General features: G+C 43.6%; 1 protein-coding gene across 4 annotated transcripts in view; it reads right to left on the bottom strand.

Moving 5' to 3' along the window:
• Positions 1-24022, bottom strand: part of KALRN (kalirin RhoGEF kinase) — a 526142-nt gene that overhangs the window by 359005 nt on the left and 143115 nt on the right. For all 4 annotated transcript variants that reach the window (XM_074873623.1, XM_074873625.1, XM_074873626.1 and 1 more), the window contains exon 2: positions 2671-2745. In XM_074873623.1, the coding sequence (XP_074729724.1) occupies positions 2671-2745 (75 nt within the window). The remainder of the gene's footprint in view (positions 1-2670; positions 2746-24022) is intronic.

Raw genomic sequence — 24022 nt, 5'->3', positions numbered from 1 at the left:
CAGCATTTAGGCTGGATGAATCCATGCCCAGCTAGTTAGAGCTGTATTTCAACTCAGAAATTAAGTGCACTTCTGAAAGCTTGAGTGCTCCTCTGAGATTACACGACTGTGCGGGCAGGTCCTGTTGTGCCTGCTGTGGAGCAGGCAGCAGCCAGCGTCACTTCCCTGCCTGTCCTGCCCTGCTGCTCTGCATGGCCCAGGTGTGGAGCATCCCCAACACTGAAATACAAAGCATGGTATAGTTCCTGCCTGAAGGAGATTGTTTGTTCTCTGCAGCTTTCCTGTCAGATCATGGACTAAAAATCAAGCTGGTGAGCCACAGCAGATGAGAAAAGAAATAAACTATGTAACTGAGATGTTCAGCTGAGATTTTTTTGTGTGTGTTGATAAATTCTGCTGATGTAAGGAGAACCCCCTTGACAACTTTACTGTACTGTTATCGTTAAAATTAACTATAGTATAAAACTCTGAAGAAGACTCAGTAAAACTCTCCTTTTCCTTGAGGAAGAGTGATTAGAAATGCAAAGTGCTCCCAGACTCTGTACTAACTACAGAACAATTTTTTTTTATCTTGCAAAGTCCAGCTATTTGATTTGTCGATTTTGGCAAACATTTTATCTTCTGTGCTCAAAGCATACTCTAGAAAGTTATTCCATTTTAATTAAAAAGAATCTAGCCATCAGTTGAAGTGCCCAAATCCTTTTCTTAATCTGCTTTATTACAACAACTCAGGGGAAGTCAGGGCAGTACTTAAAACTCTGGGCTGGAGGGTGATGCTGGGGCTATTATAGGAAGATACTAGCAGTTTAGAGTATTCTATCTGTAAAGGCCCCTGACAATTGTTGCCTGTAGTCATTGAGTTTGGAGACCATGGAGAGGAGGCGCAAATCCTAGGACCGCTAAATAGCTAGCTCTGTCAGGAGCTGGCACATTCTGAGCAGATACAATTCAGGAGGCTGGTGAGTCTACGAGGAGCGAGCTGTCCTCTGCCTGCAGTGGATCATGGTGTGAAACCCCAGGGGAACATGTTGGCTCTGCTTGTTTAACGCCCCCCCACAAGGCAGGCTTGGCCCAGGACAGCCTCTAATGAGCTGATGATTTGGTGTGAGACCCTCTGGCTCAGAGCTGAAGGCAGGCACCGTCAGTGTAAGGGCTACATAAACGATCCAGACAGGTTGTCATTATTAAATATTCTGTGAATTACCAAATGATCTTGCAGTCATTTCCATGCGAAGCAACAACAGGAGCCAAGAACTAAATTGCAGTACAGTGCCTGCATAAATTCCTCCCTTTCACTTCCCCAGAGCGCCCAGTTCAGCTTTGTGTTGCAAACAAGTCTGCAGGTATGCTGTGTTTTTATGACTATGTTCCCCTCTTTGGAGCAGTGAAAGACAACAACCACGTAAAATATTTCGGGACATTCAGAATGAAATACCAGTGCAAGGTAAAGTAGTCCTGCATGCCAGTACTGTTGGGATACTCAGGTTTTCACACAAGGCTTCTAGTGTCTCACAAGCTTCCCTCAAAGTCCTGGATTTTCATGCTGTTGGTCAGAAAGTTTAGGGTTTCTACAGTCACAAATCATCTGCCCAAGTCAATGCTGGACTCACGATCCCTGGACCATTTAACTGTTGCTACATAGGAAGACATCTCACACCAGCCATTAGTCAAGGCAAAAGCTTTTCCTGCGTGGCCAGGCATCTCCACAGCTCAGCAGGGTGATGAGCCCCATCCTCATGGGCCCCACTCCAGCACGCAGGGGAGAGCCAGGGAGGAGGAGTCCGGGTACCTGACAGCCTCGCTGTTACTCTCCTCCCCTCTGCAGTCAGCATTACTGCAGAGACGAAGGAAACAAAAAGCAAGGACTGCAAACAAGGGGGATGGCTATTTTTGATGCAGGTTTTATCATTGCAATAGGGAAGATCACCAAAAGCAGCCTGAAAGGTTTGCAATCATCAGAAACACTGGAACTGGAAATACCCCGGCTTTATGCTGCCAATTTGAGTGACTTCATGCAAGATTATGATCGCTTATGACTTTCTCTTTCCCCTCTCCCTGACAAGTAATAATTCATGCCAGAAACAATATCATCCAAGCCATTCTCAAAGCTTTTTTCATATTGTCTAGTCCTCATCCACCCCCAGGTCCTCGAGATTTGTCTCCTGAATGAAGGCTGTAAATCTTTGTACAGGATGGCAGGAGAGCTTTGAGCATCATAGTTATTATGTAAATGCAGCATCAATGGTACTTTTAACTGCAAGTTGATTGGGACTGCAAATGAAACACCAGTGATTTACAGGGCTGAGTGCTTCTTACAAACAGGAATTAATGCTCTTCACTGACCTTGAACCCAAATCAGGATCCCTGAACCATCCTGAATGCTTAGACAGCACAGGTCTGGGCTGGAGCTGAGAAGCTGCATTTCATCCCATCTGTGCTGCCCATTTACCTGGATGAAGAAAATCAACATAGGCCAGTTTCCTACACTCTTGAGTATTACTGGATAGCCCTGTTACACATACAGCCCTTTTCTTAGCAGAAGAGCTAAGTTAAGTACTACCAAGTCCAAACATGAAACTGGTCCATCGTGACTCTGCAGTGCCATACAGACTGGGATGTGGCAGGCAGTGGTCACGCTGGGCTAGAGGGATAGAGAAAAGATGTGCTCACCTGACACGAAGGCCACTTTCTCCTTCAGGATAGGAAGGACATCAGCAGCTTTTAAACCATCATTTCGAAAAGAACCTGCAAAACAGAGGAAAACAGGAAAGTCACATTAGAAGAGAGCATGTCCTTGCTCACAGCTTCATGGACACTATATGTTTCTCAAAATCAGACTGGAGAAAGTCTACAAATTACACAAAAGCACCAAGGAACAGACCTTAATGGCTGATACACAAACAGCATTAGCATCAATAGAGATGCGTTTGTAAAAAGAAAATACAGAGAATTAGCTCATCACTTTATCATTCAGAAGTTCTGAAAGGTTAACAAATTGCCCACCAAGTAATCATATTTACCCCCGCTGCCTTTTTCACAGATCATACTATCGAGCCTGGGAGATGCCCAACTTGCACAACAAGCCAGGAGCCTTCTCCCTTCACTGTTTTGAACACAGTCCAGGCAAAATTGCAGGGAACATTACAGCACATTCACATCCATTTAACATCAGCCCTTGAGACAGATTTGCACAGGGGCTGGCTTAAAAAAGGCTTTTCCCCTTTCCCCATTTCTGCTCTACACAGCACAGCTGGAGATGGAACAGCTCAAGGTGGTGACCACGCTCAGAAGGAGGACACGCTCCTTACGAGCCAGCCAAAGTTTTCCCTGGGTAAGGAGTCATTTGAAACCACATGAAGCACATCCTCATGTAATTCATGCTGTTTGACGACATGTTAAATACACCTGCACAGGCAGGTATATAAATATACCTGCACAGGCCTTCCCCCCAGTGCCAAAATATTTCACGTCTCCTGAAAGTTGACCAAGGAAATCCCCGATTTTTACTCTCCTGGAAGCCTTAAGAAAAGAAATGCCAATGACTTCAGCCACCAGCAGCATCTTTCTGCTTTGCAAAAGACCAGCAGTAACAGATCACCCCACAGCAAGCCAGACACTGCTATTCCACCAGCACTATTACAAAACAAAAGGTGGGCTTGAAGGACATCTTTGCAGTTGATCTGAAAAGTAACTTATCCATCAACTTATCCATCACTGGGTAGTGAATGCCCATCGTGACAAGTAATCTTTAATACGGCCTTAAATCTATTCTGGCTTATCAAAGAGTACAACACATTTGAAACCCTGTATTTTTACTTTCTGCCTTTCACAGGCAGGCAGCAACCACCATTCTTCTGAATGGTGCCAGGGAAAGATAGTCTTCTCACTGAGCAGCTTTCTGGACTGTCTAGAAACATGGCAATATTGCTCCAGCCATTGCACCTTCCTTGCTGAACACAGCCGATGACACCTGACCATCTGGGTCTGAAAGTGGGAATGGGGATAAAAGCCCCCCCTAACTATTGTCATCTACTTCTTGCATCATGCAGCCTCCAAGCTACAGTGGTTCGATCCATGCAGACATGTGGAATAGACAGGATGAAGGCCGTAACAGCCATTTTCACCTGCAGCTGAACCTGTGTACCTACAAATGTTACTATTATTATGGTTGAGTTACTGTTAATGGCAAATGAAGTAGCATTTGACATTTACAGTCAGCTTGTGCAACAAGACTGCCTTGTACATGCAAATACGTCCCTCATCGGTGACCAACGGCTACAACTACCTCTCTAGTCCCCACATGCTCTCAGGTGTCACCTCTGTGCCTCTCAGCTCCAGAAGATGAGCAAACTCACCACCTGAGCCTCTGCTTGTGAAAATCAGCACACAGAGGAGTGAGGTAATTCAATGCAAGGCCAAGACCAATGTAACTGCAATTTGAACAGGCACTGAAGCACAGTCCTAAGAGATCCCTAAAGAGTGCTTTGTGTCAGTGATATGGTTTGGGACCAGGGAAACTAGTCCTGGTTGCTGAACTCATTCTGTGTTCAAGTAAGCAGGGCTTTGTGCACTCTGTGTTAAATATATAAGACTTTGCTGTTAACTTACCCTCTTAACAAGAGTAACCTCTCAGATCCCAGGCTGGGGCTAGCTCTCACATCAAAGGTAGGAACCATTCAGCCACAGGCAACGTTTGGAATTTAAGCAGCTTTGTATATAAGCATCGTATCCAACAGTGAAGCAAACGAGAACAGCCAACGTGCTAGACACATCACTTGTGGCTCAAAGACACTGAAGCAGAGTACTGGGCCAAATTTCTCCAGCTGCAAGATCAGCAGTGTCAGTGCAAGTTGAGTTTTGGCCAATATTTGTTAAATTTGTCAGGGAAACAGCAAAGTCAATTCTTAGGCACTTAACTGTGCAGTAGACATACAACTGAAGTCTTAGTGAACATTACCAAAAAATTTCAGTGGGTGTGGTATTCATATATGTAAAACACACAACAAGGACGTCTTAGCAAGAGCCCACTATACTGACAGCTGAATGACAATTTCAAACACTCTCCCACAAAGAAGGACTGCATCTCACAAAGGTAATATGCATGGACACCAGGAGAAAAATTTATAACTTTTAAAGATGGTCACATCCTGACCTGCAGCAGGGCAGGGTACAAGCAAGGGGCTCGCTGCTAACAGCCCCAATGTCCTGACATTGCACAGGAGAGGCAAGAAAAGACAAATGGGGACAGTGCTGCCAGAAGGTGCTTTCATTTTCCTCAGTATCCCCCAGGACACATCAGTCATGCTCCAAAATGACAAATGAATTAGAAAACTGTGAGCCCATCCTATAGCCAAGGAATCAACAAAAACTCCCAAGAGCTGCAAATGATGAGGGAGCAATCTCCTGAAGGTAGATCAGTGCCTAAAGCAATGCCCTCTCTCTGGGTGATGTACATCCTCACCCAAGTGGCAGCTCATGACCCACAGATGAGACCATGGCCACTGCTTTCAGAAGTCACTCCAACTCCTGACAAAATCCTCGTGTTCGCATCTACATCTCAGAGCATGCTGTCAGGTTTTCCAGCAAGGGCTGGGGGAAGGGATGTGTAAATGGGAAAACCAATGCCTGTAATAAGGGCTCCAAAAGCAACAGCAAATCTGTCTCCAGGAGGGCCCAGCACAGCAGTGATGCATTCCCCAGTTCATAAGTTATTATAAGCATACCCCTAATAATACTCATTTTCATCCTATTCCCCAGCTGTTTCTAATACATTTGTTTTGTTTGTTTGCATGCTGGATCCGAAGTCATGTCTGCATAGCACCATCTAATTTTTGCTGCAGAGCCCCGGGTATACAACCATCTATCCAGTTCGTTACTACGATAACAAAGGCTGTACTTTATATCCTGTCCTACACCTCTCTCCTACCCCCATAAGACCCAAGCCCTTCTGTGACAGAAGGACAGAGAAGTACAGACGGATGAAGGAAGAGCAGGCTGAACTCTGAGCCATGCAGCTCATTGTCCATGCAGTGGTTTGCTGGTTCACCATCACCATAAGCATGGGACTACACAACAGTGCCCCTCTCGTCCTTCTACCTACAAGTCTCACTATGGTCTGCAAATAAGCTTGAGCACTGCAACCACCTCTTTACCAAAAGAGAGGCACAGAGAGCACGGTGCCATGTCACAGTCACCCTGCAGCCCCTCACACCTTTATGACAGCCTGGCTTAATGTGCTATAGTGGGGACACTGTGACTATCCACAAACTTTTATTACTCCAGTGACATGAGAAGAAAGCACACCATGCTTGCAGGAGCAGCTGACGGAATAATGTGTTCCTGTAAACATGGAAGCACTGAAAAATTTAAAAAGTGGATCCTCAGCATGGCTGAGTCACGTTTCAGGGCAGAGCAGTGTTGCACATGCACAGCCCATCTCCTAGCAGGGATTCCCTGCGCGGCAGAAGCAGCTCACAGTTTTAGGTGAGATGCTGTAATGAGAAGCCAGCTGGGTGAGATGGGAAGCTTACGGCATGCTTCCACATTAAATGCAGCAAACCTGAAATCGAGAGAAGAAAATTCCGTTTTCCCCACACAAATGCCTCAGTTGGCCTGGGGAACTGGCTGCTGCAGGACGTGGAGGTCAGCAGCTCAAGGGCCTTCCCAAATGGGTTAGAGATCTGCAAACAACAAACATCTCCAGGGAACTGTAAAGATTAATAAAATAAGCAAGAGTTTTGGAAAGAATATAAACCTACAGACTTTGGAGTGAAAGCCAAACTCTAACTCTTGGAGTGAAATATAAATTATCGCTGGAGAGAGCCCTGTGGGCTTTAAGATTTCTTTCTCTAAGCAGAGCGCAGGGCCTCTGTTAGAGACACCGTCTTGGGCTAGATGGACCAATGGTCTGCTCCAGAGTGGCTTTTCCTAGAAAAGCTTCATTTCTAATCTGAAAAAATGCAGGTTTTGGCTTCAAATAAAGATCAGCTGCTGAAAATATGGAAATACTTTCTATACTTAAAAAAAAGTATGCGTAGGCAAGAAGAAGGCCTCCTGTCAGAGCACTGCATGGGGCTTAATCACTTGGCTCCTGATGTCTTCAGCGGGAGTTGTTCATCCCAAGTCCCATGCAATGTTTCAGGAAAGGCAGCCCACATTCTCATAGTTCCCAGAACAGATTTGACTATTTAAAAACTTTGGCATGAAGTTTCTTCAACCAAACAAAACTGAACTCCTTGGGCTAAACCCATCCCTCGAGAAACTCTACTGGAGTCCAGGAGGCAACAGTAGGATTAATCTGGTCCATATTGTTTTTACTTCTTCCCTCAGTAACGGCCTATCCTGTATTTCACTCCTCCCCTACCCCACCTCCAGTTTTTGGAGCAGTTATCTCCTAGGTTTACCACAGCCTATTTCCCTTCCTACCTCTTTTTTTTTTCCCCTCACTCAGTAGATTTTATTTTTGCTTGCCATACGGTAGCATCTTCGCTTTCTACAACACACAAACAGAAGGGACGTCTGATGCAGAACAAAGGAGACTTTATTATTCCCATTGTAGCCTTTGCAAACTGAGACACAGAGAGATTGACTTGTCCAGTGTCAGAAAGTTTGTGCAGAGCTGAACCCTCATTTTCCCAATGCTTCCCCAATGCTTTTCTCATACAACCATCCCTTTGTTTTCTGGCAGAATATAATCCTCCTTCTTCTTCTCTTTACACTTCTTGCTTCCTCCTCCTGCCCTTCTCTCTCCATTATTCTTTCTTTGTGCATTTCTGCCTCAAATATTTACTTTTTGTGTGTGCTAAACCCTCTTTAACCCCTTCCTCCCTTTCCTGCATGCTATTGTCTGTCCCCACAGGGTTGTGAGCCTTCCTAGTTTGATTTCCCTGATTTTCTACAAGCCATGGAGAGGGGCTTAGCCAAGGGCTGCCAGGGCCTTTGCTGCTAGGATTTTGCTGGCTGAGGCTCATTGGTTCAGAGTCAGAGAGGCCACAGCATGGCACAAGCATTTGGTTGAATAGAAGCAACATGTGCTCCGGACTCGTATTTTAGCACCATCTGGCAGAGATAAATGGGGCTGGACACTCTGCATCTGCCGATCACTCCTCTGCGGACAACAGCCTGATCCCTGATGCAAAGAAAGAGCATTTTAGTGCCCTGGGCCCCCCAGGAACCTGCGAGGCTCTCCTGCCACACTTCCCTGGTGCAGGCAGCAGAAGAGCAGGTTTTGGCTTCGCAGAGGAAGGAAGGACGGAAGGATGGAAGGATTGAATTGAATCTAAAGGCAGCACCAGCCAGAAAAAATACAAAATTAATCTGTAAATATCATTACTAACTATTATTGAAGATTAACCTAGAGCTATATACTTCACAAACAAAGGTTATTATTCTCCTTAATAACCAATAAAAAGTAATACCTGGCCTCACAGGAAGCATTTATAGCCCTAGGACTGCAGGTCAGAGTGTGGCAGGGCCAGCGTGAAAGGCAGGTTGGACTAGCACCATAGCCCTGGGGCAAGGATGGTGGCTGTCCCCCTCCACCCTTGGTTTGCTTTCTCAAGCAAGAACTTCTCACCTGGTGCTCCTGACATGTGTGCCCTGCCTAAACAAACGAGTGCAGCAAACAGACTCTCTGTATGCAACATACCTTGAACAGTAAGCATGGCCACAGCATGCAACACTCATCAGGGGAGACCAGAAAAAGCTAACACGGACATTGCCAATATTTTCCATGGAAGCACAGCTGGCATTGGCTGTGTTTCTCACCCCATGCAGAGCTGGGGCTAGAGCTTGCTTTCAGCTCTGCAGTGGAAATTTAAATAATCCCTAGGACCTCTGTAGACTTGTGATGGCTTTCTTGCTATATAACTGAAGACCCACATAGCATTTAAGCTTGTGGTTGAAGTCTGCTTATTTCTGCACGTCTAAGTGTGTATAAACACAGGATTATAGACTTATAGGTATGCAAAGTGGGTTACAGGTACTCATAGAGGATCCAACCATAAATCTTCTGTGAATCTGATATCTAGTACTCCTGTTAGTTTTGCACAGACTAAATGTCTTTATGCCACCAGATCTAGTGTGCAGACTGACACACAGACCCACGCCATAGCCTCAGAAGTTGCAAGAACCATGGACACCAAATAGATAGTCTGCACAGAAGACTAATTCCACTGCACCCCCTGCCAAGCACTTTATCCCAGCTGAGACAAAAGTTATACTCATTACATTGCTGCATTTATTCTAAACTGAAAAGATGAATGTTGGTTTTATATGTAACACTTAGGCTCAGTCCAAGACTAGTATTATTTTCTCTGTGTTTCCTTATTCTGCCCTTCCTTTTATTAATTATACACCACTACTGCTCACTGGAACATCCTTCTGGTCACAGATATTGGGTGGCAATACTACAGGCTACCTCTGATTCCAAGTTTTGTCAGTGCTTGTCAGAGGTCCAGCTGCTTTTATGCCCCCTCTACACTGACAGGTCAGTCCCTCTGATTTCCCACTGCTTGAATCCCTGCAAAGGGACAGCCACTGCCAGCACAGACCCCTTCCCTCCCCTGCCTGTGACACCAAGAGGCAGGGCTGGGGTTTGGGGGAGCTTGCTAATTGCCGAGATTGTTATTCCTTCCACGAGGTACTTGGCAGCATCAAGCCTCCCAGCACAGCCTTTGAATGTCCACACATTTAAACAGTAGCCTCAGCTTGAAAACATGCCAAAGAATAGGCAAGGCTTCAAGAAAGATACAGCTGCTTACAGCAAGCATGCAAATTCATTTGCCTCTGTGCACATGTGGCCTCTAATAAGCTGTGTTCAGCATCTAAACCCTAAAACATCACACCCTGTGCACCCTACCTAAGCCAACAGCCAGGCTTTGCCTTTTCATACATGGCACAAAACCATTCAAAGCATCAGAAGGATACCGAATTAATGCACAGTCTGCAGCGGAGGCTCTGCTTCATCTCCATCCATGGGGGATTTTATTCATTTCATTTTAAACACACACTAATAGAGATGCTAAGAGAATGCAATGACTGTGAGTCAATCTTTTATGCATTTCCTTTTTATTTTCATCAGGACTTTAGAACCAGGCTGAGATCGTTCAGTTCCTACCCTTAGAAAAATAATTAGACATCATAGGTAGCCCTGTGGATAGCACATCTGACTGCTAGTTAAAAGACCTGGCTCTATTTGTGGTTCTGCTCCTAAATTGCTTTGTGATCCTGAACAAACTGTTTTAACTGTGCTAGAACTTGGTTTTCCTCTCTACAGAATGGAAATAATGACTGCCCACATCAGTAAAGCACAGTCAGGTCCACAGACCACAAAAGTACCTTACAAACACAAATTAATTTTGTCTCAAAAAACCTTTCTGAGGCAGTGAACTGCTGCAGTGTACTTTTACAGATAGGCAAAAATGAGGTACCAACAGTAGGAAAGACTTGCTCCGGTGATCACAGAAAGGACTTTTTGGGCAGAAAAGAGAGACATTAGGAGAATTAGAAAAATTAGGTCATCTGACACAAAATCTTGTATTTTATTTCTTGAGTGTGCAAGCAGTGGATGCACTGTCCCAGAGGGAAATGAGTGTATTCAGCACCTTGAGCTTTTAGTCATTAAGTGTCTTGCTGTAGATTGCATTACACATCAATGACCACCCAGATGCAAGGAGTCTTCTATGGTGTTAATAAAGAGCTATGGGTTATTTGCAATATAAGGTCATATTTTAAGTATGGCCATGGTTTCCACCCAAGCCTTCCACCACTGGGCAGCCTTCAAAAATATTTTGTTTTCATTTCACTCCCCTTCCAATTACAATTGGATTCCTTATGGAAACATTCCTCAGAATTTTATAATCCTGTAAAAAGTTTAGACCTGCTGATGGATTCCCGTAGGGACACAATTTCTTTGTGAAGTTGTAGAGGTTGGGTACCCAGGGTCTTACCCTCTATTAAGTTTTGTAGGTTAGAATAATTTCCTTTAACTAGAATTGGTTTAGTCAACAAGCTTTTTCCAAAAAGCTGCAGCAGGGCATCTGCCAGCACCTGTCACGTATTAGTGATGTGCTTAGGGCTTCCCATCCATCTCTCAGAAAGTGTCCCTCTCAGATCCTGGAGGTCCCCAGCCGCCAGTAACTTCTCCAGGACAAAAAAATAAAATAAAATATCTAATTATGTACAACATTCAGGAGGCACTTTGCTGAAACGCCAGCCTTACAAAGGAACCATATGCCAGTGCCTCAAGTGTGCTTTGCAAACATCTGCCTCTCAGGGGGATTTCATGCCAGACAGTAAGAAAGCAACTTTAATTAGAGGCCAATTGAGATCCTTGTCCCAAGGTCTGTGACTTCCCTAAAAAAGAAAAAAATAATCCCAAACAAACAAAGCAATTGCATTTGCCCCCATGTTTAAAAACAATCTGTACATTTTCCTTTTTAATGCAAAGTTCTCTTTTTAATTTTTCTGACAGGGTTCAACATGCCCTGTCCAAACAGACGCACAGGCTGACAAAGTTCCCATTGCCTTCATAAAGATCCCTGCCCAGGAAGGATGGTTGTGTCTAGTGAGAGTGTCGGAGTGGATTTTAAATTAGTCATTTTTGATGTGGTTCATACAGCATTCACAAACTAGTGCCTCACTATTAATTAAGCTTACATTTCACTCTGTCTCACCTCGCCTCAAATCCCATCTGATCAGACACATTTCTTCCTTTGCTCATCCCCTTCAGTCCCTCTTTCTTTCTGCTAGGACTTATGATTTCAGCTTGCAGCTACTGTGTCATCCTGTGAAGCTGATTTTTTTAACAAAATTAACAAAATTAAAACCCAAACCTGCAACTCAAAAGGGATTTTTTCCCTTCCCATGCACAAATTCCCCAGTTATGGATAAAGCAAGACCCATGCCTCAAGCTCTTGAAACGGGGCAGGCAAGTAGAAACCATCCCTACAGAGGGGTATGTGGGAGAGCAGCCAAAGCCCTGCTGGGGTTGCAGAGGCGATCCCCACCCCAGAATGGGACACAGGTCATCCAGACTAGGCAGTCGCAGCTCTCTGGGTGATGCACCTCTGGATAAAACCAGCAAAAACAGGGCAGCAAGAATGGCAGAAGAACGCATGCCAGCTAACATCAGATGCATCTCCTCATCCCCTCAGGGATCCCTCAGGGGCACAGGAAAGTCTCATGGGCTACACTGTGATGCTGAGCTGCTCCAACAGCAGCTCCCCACAGCCCTTACCTGGAGAGCAGGACCTCCATTCACACCCCACCCTTCTGTCCTTATTTCAGTTTTTCAGGGTCTACTCCTCTGCAAACCAACCTAAAACCAACTCCAGCCCACTGGCAGGGACTGTGCATAACCCACCGAGCTGTAGAGTGGCAGCAGCTCCTCCAAGGGTCTCACAAGGAAATGCTCTGGGTGTAACAGCGATCAGTCTAACTTCCCTGACAACATCCTAAATCTAAACAAAACCAGGACAAACATTTTACATACATCAGCAGGAGGGGGAAGGCAAGACACTCACGGGACTAAATAATTTATCTGCCTCTCTTACGGATGCTGACATTTTTGACACACATTAAACATTAATGAAAATCATTTTATGGATGGCTGAGTCATGCCAGTCAATGCATAATCTCCTGCCTCTCCACCTGCCCCTTTCACCCTCATCTGGCTCCTATCATGGAGCACAGCCACTTGTAACTCTGCCCCCTGAAAGAGGCCAGGCTCCCCCAGATGCCAAAGAGCAGAGCAAAAGCACCGAGGGGGCTGAACAGACCCTAACAAACACATGGCCGAGAACTGAGCCCACCGAGTCCTAACCCCACTGCTGTTAAATTCACAAATCTGCTGTTTTGTTAATTAGCTAACAAGAGATGCTCTGAGTCATTTTGGAAAGCAAATTACCTCCTTAATTTCTAAAAGCTTCCCTAGCTGCATTTGTTTTAAACTTACTATTTTTTCCTTCTCTCAATGTATAAATGCCAATTAAATTACTGCCTGCCTCTGTTTAATCTAATGTTAGCCTACTCATATTTTCAGCTGCTCCCTAATGCCAGTACAGCCCCTTATGCCCAAATCTCTTTAGCATGCTAGTATAAATGTTTATAGCCCAAAGACTTACTGCTGTAAGAAGCTTGACATTTTTGTGGTAAAAACCTGCAATGTTATTGTAATGTTGAACAGAAAAGGATCACCAATGGGTTGAAAAATGCAGCTTTCCTTTAGTTTGTTCCAGCTAAGGACACATATAAAGAGGTGATTGGGATTAAAGCCTCACTAACTGTCTAAATCTCTTCCTGGACAAGCAGTCCTTGAATTTTTTGAAATGCTACTCACCAAAAGGTAGTTACACAAAGCCACTGGGCAGCTTTCAAAGACAGAGGACACACATTTAATCACATCTTACATATCCCATTAGTCTGTGAGACTGGACACCGGAGTTACCAGAAATATGTTTTTCATCCCAAACATACTTTTTTTATGGAAGGGGCTAAAATATATCTAACAAGATTATCACCTAGACTCAGTAAATTGGCTTCTTTTCACTAAGGGGCAGCTCAGAGCTGCACAAATAAATGGCTACAGGTTAATGAGATCTGACTGATTCCAGAGGGTGCAAGCTGCTGCTCTATAGATCCCCGACAGCTGGAGTCAGATGACCATCCAACTCATCCCTAAAATACAGAGAAATAGTTCAGGGCCCCTCTTTCCAGCCCACTACCAGGTTGCAAATGCAAAAGCCACAGACCTGACCTTATCTCCTTATTTTTTTCTTTCAAGAGAGGTGAAAGAAGTGCATTATATTAGCAATTTTTTTTTTTAATTTCACACATTGCATTATAAAATCCTTTTCCCATGCACATCTTCCCTTCTTCTGAAGGGATTTTACTGGTTGGTGGTTACCCTGATTTCAGTTTCACTGAACAGCATGCTCTGCAAAAAACAGCAATTCCAGGCAGGAGGAAGCTGTCACATGCGAAGTGTCAGTAACAGTCCACAAAAGTTCATTAAAAAGATACTCCTAAAGATAGTGAAATTATACATTGATCACAGATGACCTATGGCCTGTGGTGTCTTACCAGGATCTTGCTACAGGAGGCTGCTAAGACTCATTTGAGTACAACACTGAGGAGTAGACCCCAATCTAAACTCAGCTGTCAAGAAAATGACATTTATGACCTTCACTACATTAGAGATGAGGAGACAACACAGCTTTTCCTTTCCCCCACATCTCCTACTGCAGGTGAGATTTCACTCCTGTGGCTGCAACATTTTAATAATCCATTTTTATATTTTTTCCCAGCCAGGAATCCATCCTGCATACACATCCCATGCAAAGCATCTGTGCTCTCCAACACAAACACACAATCACACGCACCTTCTCATATTTTGGTTCTAGCTTTGCTGATAGAAGGACAGACCGTGTCCACATTTCCAGCCTACGACTCAGCCCAGGGTTTCCATGACCTTTTCATACAAACTCCAGCTCTACTGCTGGAATGACTTGTCCATTATATTAGTTTTTCAATAATTCTTAGGCACTACCATGCTAATGTGGCTTTGAATAAATGACAAGTCACAGTCAGAAGTCAATGAAACATTAGGAGCAATGACAAAACAAAAATGGCAAATTAACTGCACAAAGGAAAAGAAAGAAAAGCACAGATATTTTTCTGCCTGTTTCCAAAGAAAAGGCAGAATGAAAGACGGGCTGGAGAGAACAGATTCATCATGCTTTGGCTTCATTATTATAATAATTAATTTATATTAGCAGGTGCACATTAAGAAGATCTGTTTCCACCCCTCTGCCACCACCAGCTGGTGCAACATGCGTGTGTCAGTCATGGGAAACAGTAGTTGTGCTGATGCCCCTCGCCATCCATCTTATGTCTGCATCCTGCCCTGCCTGCAGCTTTGTTATGGGGTCCGGTCAGCATCCCTGGTATAGGGCTGCACAAACACATCGGGGAGAGCAGTTTCTATCCAAAAGTGCCTAAGATGGCCAGAGCCAGCTATGGTTGGAGACAACCAAACCTGTAATGGTATTTCCCATATTTCATGGCAGCTGATTAATGGCAGTGTGCAGATGTCATAGCCAGGGATTTGAGGCAGGACATTCATAATAACCTTTTATAAACCTGACATTTATAAACCTGAACTGGAAAAGTAGCTATGACTTTCCAGCCAGAACTCTTGTTCCTGAGGAACATATCATGGAAACGTTCATGAGTCCACAGACCACTATTTTATACCCCACCCAGTGGATCCCACCACAGGATTTGGCCCAGTGCCCCCCAGCAGGGTTCAGGGATATTACATGGGACTGAGAGGATCAGAAAAATATTCTCTTGGTAATGCCTGCTTACATTTTGTAATCTGATGAAAATGTGGCCTGTGGAAACACATCTACCCTCTCTACCACTTTCCTGGGAAGCCCTATCAAATGTTGCAATATCCATTTATAGAAAGGTGTATGTTAACTCCAGAAAGTCGAGATACATGACACTGACTACTAATGAAAGCTGTAGGATAAACCAATAATGACATGATTGTGAATAAAAAATGCATACTGAAATAGAATGGAAAGAAATGTAGGAGAGGTACAGAATTCAATTTTCTGAGTGGTATACTGGCTTAAATGATATAGACAAACAACCTTTTCATGGCCATGAGATGCTCCTTTGGAAATGTTTTGTGAACTCACACACACAGAGAAAAACAAAGAGATAAATAGTCTCTTCTTCCCCTGCACTGAAGAGCCACAGTACTGAGCACACTGACTGCTGTAAGACTACTGACAATTAAGGATGTGTCACCCTGAGCACTATCTCTGTCTGCACGTATCTAATCTGCCCATTACCATCGTCCTCAGCCACCACGACACAACCATGCACAGAAATCCTATGTTATGGGAATAAATATCTATTGAAGCCAAAACGGCAAGTCAGCCGAGCACATAAATTGCCCAGATTCTACCCGAGGAGAAGAATAATTATCCTTCCAAATCCACTTTAAAACCCTCACTAAAAAATACTTTCTGAAGAGGTCAAGCCCTAATGATAGCTAATACTTTCAAATGAATCTTTGTTATTGCCCAAATACAAAGAGCTGTTTTAACGCATCACGACAGAAGAATGCCTCCTCCAGGAGCGAGCTTGCCCGCATTTGTATGGATCATCACTTAAGTGTTCAGTAAGTCATATGACTTTGTGGCTTTGAAAGATTGCACTTTGACGTTCAGTGGACAGATGTCAGCATAAAAAGGTAGGGGAAAGAAAAAGTCCGAGCTCTGCGCAGCCAGCAGTAATTGACAAAACAGCAGTGAGCTTGTGGAGACCAAATAAGCAATCGCAACTGAGCTACCTCCTTTGCTTCCAAAAAACTGCTTAGCAATAGCGTAGACAAAAATGCCAGGAAAGTGAAGTGTCCTAAGTCACTGCTACCTCCTCAGCAACATGGCTATGCAACCACTTACACTACCACTAGCTCAGGAGCACTCACCACTGCTAGAAAACAGGTACCCAGCAAAACTGTGCACTTGAAGCTGTAACACCAGTTAGTTGCTTGGGTGTCAATTGTTTGAGGAATACTGTGTTGTAGCTTATGCTACCACTGTCACTGCTGTTCCAGAGATAAACAGAAGGCTTCTGTCATCAGTGTTTTCAATCCAGCCCTTTTCACAAGAGCCGCTATTCAATTATAATGACTGTTTTGTTAAGTGTGGTTCTACTCGGAAAACTGACTCCATAAAAATAGGATCATGGAGTTCATGTTTATTGCATCTCAATGATTTCCAGATCAAATGCAGTCAGTTTACAAGTAAAAAAGATGTTTGGTTTGTTTTTCCAACTACCAGGTCTACAAACTCATGCTGGGATCTAGAAGTTAAGTTGTCATCTTTTTGGCTTGTACAATTGCAAAAGGAACAAAAAAGAATTCTGCTCGCCCACTCCCAGAGTGGCTGCATAGCTCCAGCTTCAACAGAGATAATAACGAATAAAAATGAAGACAATATTTTCAAACCCACTTATCTAATTCTGCGCTTCAGGGCTCCAGAAAGGTAATCTGATTTTAAAAGCTACTCCAAGGGCAACTTGAAGTGACAAGACTTAAGTACCACTTAAAATTGTACTGCATATTTAGGTACCTAAATAGTATGTACCTAACTTTAGACACCCATTTTTCAAAACCGTTCCCCTTAATTTAGTCACCAAATTAATCAGATCTGCATGTGATTACACATAGATAGCAGATCATTTCAGTAGGAAGGTGCTATTTTTGTATAGACACTTGTCAGAGCAGAATTGCATGTTAAACTAAAATTTATGAGTCCACAAGCTGAGTCTACATTAACTATTTGACAGCTTCAAATTATTGCATTACAGACATTGCCAACTTGCTTACACAGACACATGTGTGTACATGTAACTTAACCATTCCCCAGCTGTCTGTCTGCAAAACCTCAGCGTTGTAGGGGTTAGCAGGTTTCCCTTATGGCAACTCCTACAGGTCGTAGTCAGATATCGGAGACCCACTGTCATGCACATGAAAGAAACAAGCTGTTCTAGGGGCAAAGAAACTCCTGAAACCTGGTTTGGTTTGGTATGGATTAGCTTCCTATGTTGACACACAGATCCTCGAAGTCTTTGTCATGTCCCCTGTAAGTTCCCTACAGCAAAACCTCCACTCTTCAGCCACGTCGTCGCTTCTCCTCATTTCATCCCCCCAATACATCCAGCTCTTTCCTTCTGGGCTCCTGAGCCAACTGGTTTCGGATGACACCAGTCAAACATATATTATACCCCCAGTGCTGCCCTGTGGACCCCAGTATGATGGTTGCCTTGAGCCTTGAAAAGGATTTGAAGGAGCCTTAGCTAACAGCTGTATGTGAAACACAGATTTATTGAGGGTAAACAAAGTGAATGTTTGCCCTGTTAACCAGTTGTCATGAAGCATTCCTCCATGACCCATGGTACAGCAGTGTTAATGGCTGACCAACCCATCTGGATTTGGGCTTTGCCTCCTCCTGCCTTGCACCTTTGGGAGTTAATGACAATGTCTGATTGCAACCAATGAGATAATGCATAAGAGCTTACAGGAAAAGTGGGCTGAAAATAAAGGCTGGGAACATGGCCAGTATTTACAGATGTACCGAGTTAACGAGTTCGGAGGAACTTTCCAAAATATTAGCCAGTATCACACACCCAGCCGTTCCACACTGGTTTCACAAGCTGGAGGTGCCTGCTTGCGGGAGCAGTCCTGCCAGGCCATCCTTGCAGCTTTAGCGTGGCTCTCTCCCTCTCCTATTCCCCTCCAACAAGGACAAGCAATGGTGTTTAATTAAATCCAAATGTTATCATTTTTAGCTAAGTGTAAAATTGTTGATTTGGAAAGCACCACGTCTGGCTTTTATCATTAAGGAGCGCTGTGATCAATGTAACAGGCCAATTATGGCAGTTATGGTGCTGAGAGACGTATTTCTGTTCTCTGGCTCTCTTTATGTATTCAGGTGTAAAGCAAAGGAAAGTGCAGCCCCAAATGCTAATTGCGCTGCTTAGGACATACTCAGTCCCAAAGAGCTCCTTCCAGGGCCCCTTCAATCACACAGCTATTTAGTGCCAGGCAATTGCCAATCCTTTCCCACTCCAACACCAGTCAAGGTCTTGCCCGTGATGATGAAATCTGCCTGGAGATTTTAGAAATCCATAGTCACGCAGACAAGGTTGTTGCTCCTGCAAACAAGTCACTGCTGACTTGCTTTTATAAACTGTCAGGGGGACTCTGAAATGAGCACAGTGAGAAGGAACGGGTGTACTTGTGGCTCACTCCGTCCTCCGGATGATATTTTCCCAGCACACAGTCACAGCTCGTGCTATTTGAGTCATCCTCATCTGAGAATGCAAATAGTTCCCAACTGGTAATACAGCATTTATGCTTGCAGGCTTAGAGCTCAGCTTCTCTCACCATGCTTCAAGCTGAGCCAAGCCCTGGAGAGCCAGGGGCTATTCAATGTCGGGGGTAAGGAGCCTTGTACGGATGGGATGGTAGGATGGTAGGCAATGAAATGCTTTGGGCTGGAGGGAAAATGGATTCCTCCCAATACTTTAGACTTTTTAGACTCCCAAGGCTTTAGACTTTGGATTAAACCCTGTCCTTAGTCATCCCGATGCAGAGAGGAGCAGCTCTACACATTTTTCAGAGAACTGTAGATTTACCCTGCTGAAACCATCCCTCAGTTCCACACTTCTGTATGACTTTCCTCATGGTTTCTCTGTGAATTATTTTTATTCCTTATAAGAAGAAATGGATTTGCCTTGCCATTTACAGCACAAGACATTGCACAGTTACTGACTCAGACCTGAACACTTACTGCTTGGATTCCCAAGAAAAATAACATTAAATTGGAGTTTAGGTTGAGTAAATTCAGATCTCTGAAAGCAAAAGTAGCATTTTGTGGGAAGTTGTAATTATTCCAGACAATCAAGAGAAACCCAGAATATTCAGAACTGAGTTAAATGTAAAAGTAAACCAAGATGGCAAAGGTATGGAAATCAGTGTTAAAGCATACCAGCAACATTGCAGAGAGCTTTCAGGGAACAAGGGCACAGCTACGGCTACTGTGCAGTACTACTGATAGCTGCAGATTAAATTGATATTGAAAGCCCATTTCATTTTTTATCTTTCCCTTATTAGACTATTTTAGGACAAGACAAAGGAGACCACATATCTGTCTGCTAACAGTAACATGGAGGTATACTACATTAATCTGACAATAAAGCTATCATGGACAATCCTCTGGCTCAAAGCCTCAGGATGTATATCTTACTCAAAAGTTGCTTATAAATTAGTTTAGGCCAGGAAACAGTTACTGCCTCATAAACATGGGATGTTTCTAACCTTTCATTTACCTATTCTCCTGCAAAAATAGGAGCTGGTGGAGATGCCCAGACATCAGTACAGGTCCCAACCCCTTTTTGTGGCTCATTTAAGAGATCTCTCCAGAAATTAACACCGAAGCCACACTTGCGTTTTATTCCTTGGAAGGAAATGGCCTTCACTTCCTTGGCATACTCTCCCTGAAAGCCTGTGAGGGAAGTAACCCATGTCACAGCAAAGATAATAAAAGCTGCAGGTGGCCCAATACATGAGACCTTCCCCCAGCTCCATGTGGCTCTGCCTGAGGTCTTGCTGTGCCAGCTCTTGTCTCCAGGAAGCTCTGACATTTTCCTTGATGGTCCCAGGAAAAGAAAGGATAATGGTTACCAGGGTTAGTCTGAAACATTTGCTTTTGAATCCCGGCCACAGACGTAACGTGCGATCACACGTAAATCGTTCACTCTTCCTGCATCTTGGTTCACCCATATGCTGGGGACAGCGTGTTTCCTTACCTCCTGAGAGCAGCCGCAGAGCCTGGAAACAGCATCTTGTCTTTTCACTGGCCAAGAAAATTTCTTAGCATCAGTTGTAAGTGGGTGTTTTCTCTGTACAGTTTGCTCAAGGGGAAATTAAAAGGCAGAAAGAAAAGATGTAAAGCCATTCTTGAAAGAAAACATGTCTTGAAAGAAAACTCTAGAAAACTGAGAAAATATTCAAGTGCCACTCCTTTAGCATTGCTGCCAAGTAAAGTCTCGAGTAATTAGTCTGCTCATTGCTTGAACTTCACTGGGTGTAATCTAACTTACTATCAGTCCAAGCCACAGGATGTTTCCAGTACATTCCAAGATGCCCCACCAGCCTGTTTTGACCCTGTGAAGATCTTCAGGTGCAACCCACCATCCAGTGCCAATTTTTAGTGGAATAAATGACAAATAGGAGTGGAGAATACTGCATTCAGAAAGAAAACCAGCTTGTCTGAGTCATCCCTGAGCTTTCAACATGCACATCTTTGAGCAGGATCGCTCGTATCTCAGAGCAGTCATCATGGAGAACAGTGTGCTTGGAGGCAAAGTGCATCTACTATGCGGTGAAGGAAGAGCAGCATGGGAAAGCCAAGTCCCTTGTCGAGGTCACACATGGCATTATCACAGGCTCAGGATAAGCCCCTTGCCCCTTGTGCAGAGCCCTGTGCCACGCACCACCCTGCCTCCCCCAGCAAAGCCCAGGGCTGAATCAGTCCCTTGCTTATCCTCCATGCTGCAGATGTTTACAGATGTTTTTACTAAACACTTCAAAAAGATGCTTGTCTCAGGAGTCTGTTTACACATTCTTGATCTTCTGAGCTTTCAGACACTTCATTAGATCTGAAATTCCCACCACAGCAAGTACTGATCTTCAGAATGTATGGAGTCTGGGTGGTGGAAGAGGCATTTAAGCACTCAGTGGGTGTTAGTCCAGATCTCTTCCTCCTCAAGTCTTCCTTACATCTGACAATGACTGAACAAAATTGTTGAGCAATAACAGCTCCAAAATTTGGCAGATTTGAAAATAAAACATGAATCCACATACTTAATCGCCTGGGTACTGGAGCATAGATTTCTCAATCTACAAGCCTGAAAGCTGCCAACACAGTTGCAGAAAAGAGCTGCAGTGTGGGGCAACAAGCACAAGTCTTTTGTAAAATGTCTTCTGCAGAAGCAAGAACACGTGATCACCAAAACTATTACCTTCAGCTTTTAAGACATATGCCCCAACTCTGTGGGGTTTTCAGTGAAATGATGATGAAGATTTGGTCCTCAATAGGAAAACCTAAACCTACACACTGAACTCTGGAGTAATCAGTTGATGATCTCTACTCAGGTGAGACTCGGGTGAAGCAGCACTGACACCAAATTACCTCTCATTTAAAATGCTTGTCCCACATGGCTGAATATGAGATGCTAAGCAGGGCATTGAAAGGAAGGTGGTAGTCAGTGGTGTTTGACGTGTGGCTATAAAACAAAGACAACTCCAGAAAAGAAAGACTCCCCCTGCTCCCAGTCTTCCAGTCAGAGAGTCACGTCTAGAACAAAACCAATATTGCTAAAGAGGAGATTCATCAGAGGCACTATAGCTTCCTACTCTGGAAATAATGGGTTTGATGAAGTCTGTGATTTTAAATTGGGTCAGCTAACCAATAATGTGGCCAAGGAAATTAAAAAGAAATTCATACTAAAAATGGGGAAGAAATGGCAACAGGCAGCAGAGAAATGTTATATATTCATGACTAGATGATCTTTGTCCTTCATCCTGCTGTCCTGTGAGGGAAACAACGTCTCACACAGGATGACTTGTAGCTGTGAGTCAAATCTCTTCTTCCAGACTGGAGAAGTGTCCAAGATCTCAGATGCATCTCCACCATAACAGGTCCCAGCCACATGCTCTTCTGTCACAGAAGGCCAAATTCCAAGGCCTTTCCAAGGCCTTTCTTAGGCCAAGACCCAGATTTTATTGTGAGGGCACTTGTGCTGAAAGCTAGTCAGCAAGTCATAAAGAGACATGCTCATCTCCAAACTCTCCAGGCTGGAGCTCTGTCTGTTTATAGGTGGTTCCTGTTAGAGAACTTGCGTCATCTGGGAGATAACGCTTATCGTTTATTCAGGCTCCATACTTCTGTATTCAAGACACAGATACACATTATTGCTTGAAAACAGAATAATCCAACTACCCCATGTTCTTCCTTTAACCCAAGTGGAATTTATAGGAATTGAATATATAGGACTTTCCTAAAGAGCAATACTGTGTGATAGCTCAGAACAGCTGGCCTTTCCAGTTGAAAGTGCAGTGGGGTGAAAACAGACAGTTAATCAGTGAAAATGAGGACAATGAGTCAAAAAAGAGAAAGTGAGAAAGGGAGACTCTCATACTTTTTAATGAAGATATTATCCTGATAAATTGCATGATTTAAAGTCAAAAGAAAATCTGAACATGGCACAAGTTAAAAGAATTACATTTTTATACAGATTTTTTTTATCCTGTCTTCTAAATAGTCAATAATCTGTTGCACATAAAACTGTAGGATGGTAATTGGAAACAGAGTCCAGTCCCATGACAGGAAATACTCTTATCAATGGCTTTTGCAGATCTCAGTCAAACAGTTGGGAAATTGGTAGTCTTGGAAATTAATACATAAGATGATGATCTTAGAGGATATAACAAATACACTTATCTGTAACGAGTCCATACTGGGTTTTTGCCATAAAGGTAACCCTTGAACAAGAAATCCAGCCATTTCCTGGTTTGGGCTTCGTCGGGATTCCTGGTAACAGCATTGCAGAGAAAACCCGTGTAATTTGCTTGGCAAAATTGATACAGACTCCAGCTTCTAAGCAAGCGCAAACAAGAGATTTTCTAGCATCTCATGAGCTGAGCTAAAGACAATAACAGAGCATTATATAACGTGACAGAAAACCATTTTCACCACAGTCCATTAGTGCAGCTGAATCACTCAGTTCTGCAAACTGCACTGATCATTCAACATTAATTGGGGCAAATTAAGTTACAATTTATGACTTTTCTACTTCATAATTACTTATGGAAGGAAATCGTGAGGAACTAACAATTAAGATGATGGGAAAAGCTTCAGAATAATTTGTTGAACACAAGTGTCTTTTCTTTTTCTTCCCCTTTCTCTCTGCTTACAAACGGACTAGTAACTTACCTCTCAGTTACTTGGGTCATCATTTACAGTTATGCCCCAATATCCAGCTCACAGGAAGCAGAAAATTCACAGCCCACTTTCTCTAGATGCATGGATACAACCTATGTCCATATTTGTATAAGACACCCAACAGCCAGTGGACATCCTAGGATGATACTACAGTGGAAAGCATTTTTAGGGGGGAAAAAAAAAAAAAAAAAAAAAAAGAAAGAGAAGAAACCAGTATAGCAAGGAGATCTGGAAACCAAGGGAGGAATCCATGAGTCTAAAGCTGATGCATCATTACAGACTGACCATCCTGGCACAGTGTGACAGTGCTTCTCTTTTTCCAGAATGATGATTTGGACCCTTAAAGAAATCAAGAAAACATTTCAAACAAGACCAGACTACTGCTTATCTTACATGCACAGAAAAGGAAATTTAACTTAGGCTCAAAGGCAAAT

This window comes from Strix uralensis, chromosome 6 (assembly GCF_047716275.1).
Source record: "Strix uralensis isolate ZFMK-TIS-50842 chromosome 6, bStrUra1, whole genome shotgun sequence".
NCBI classification, from domain to species: domain Eukaryota; kingdom Metazoa; phylum Chordata; class Aves; order Strigiformes; family Strigidae; genus Strix; species Strix uralensis.
Note: the sequence above shows the minus strand (reverse complement) of the source record. Positions and strands in the feature narration are given on the sequence as shown.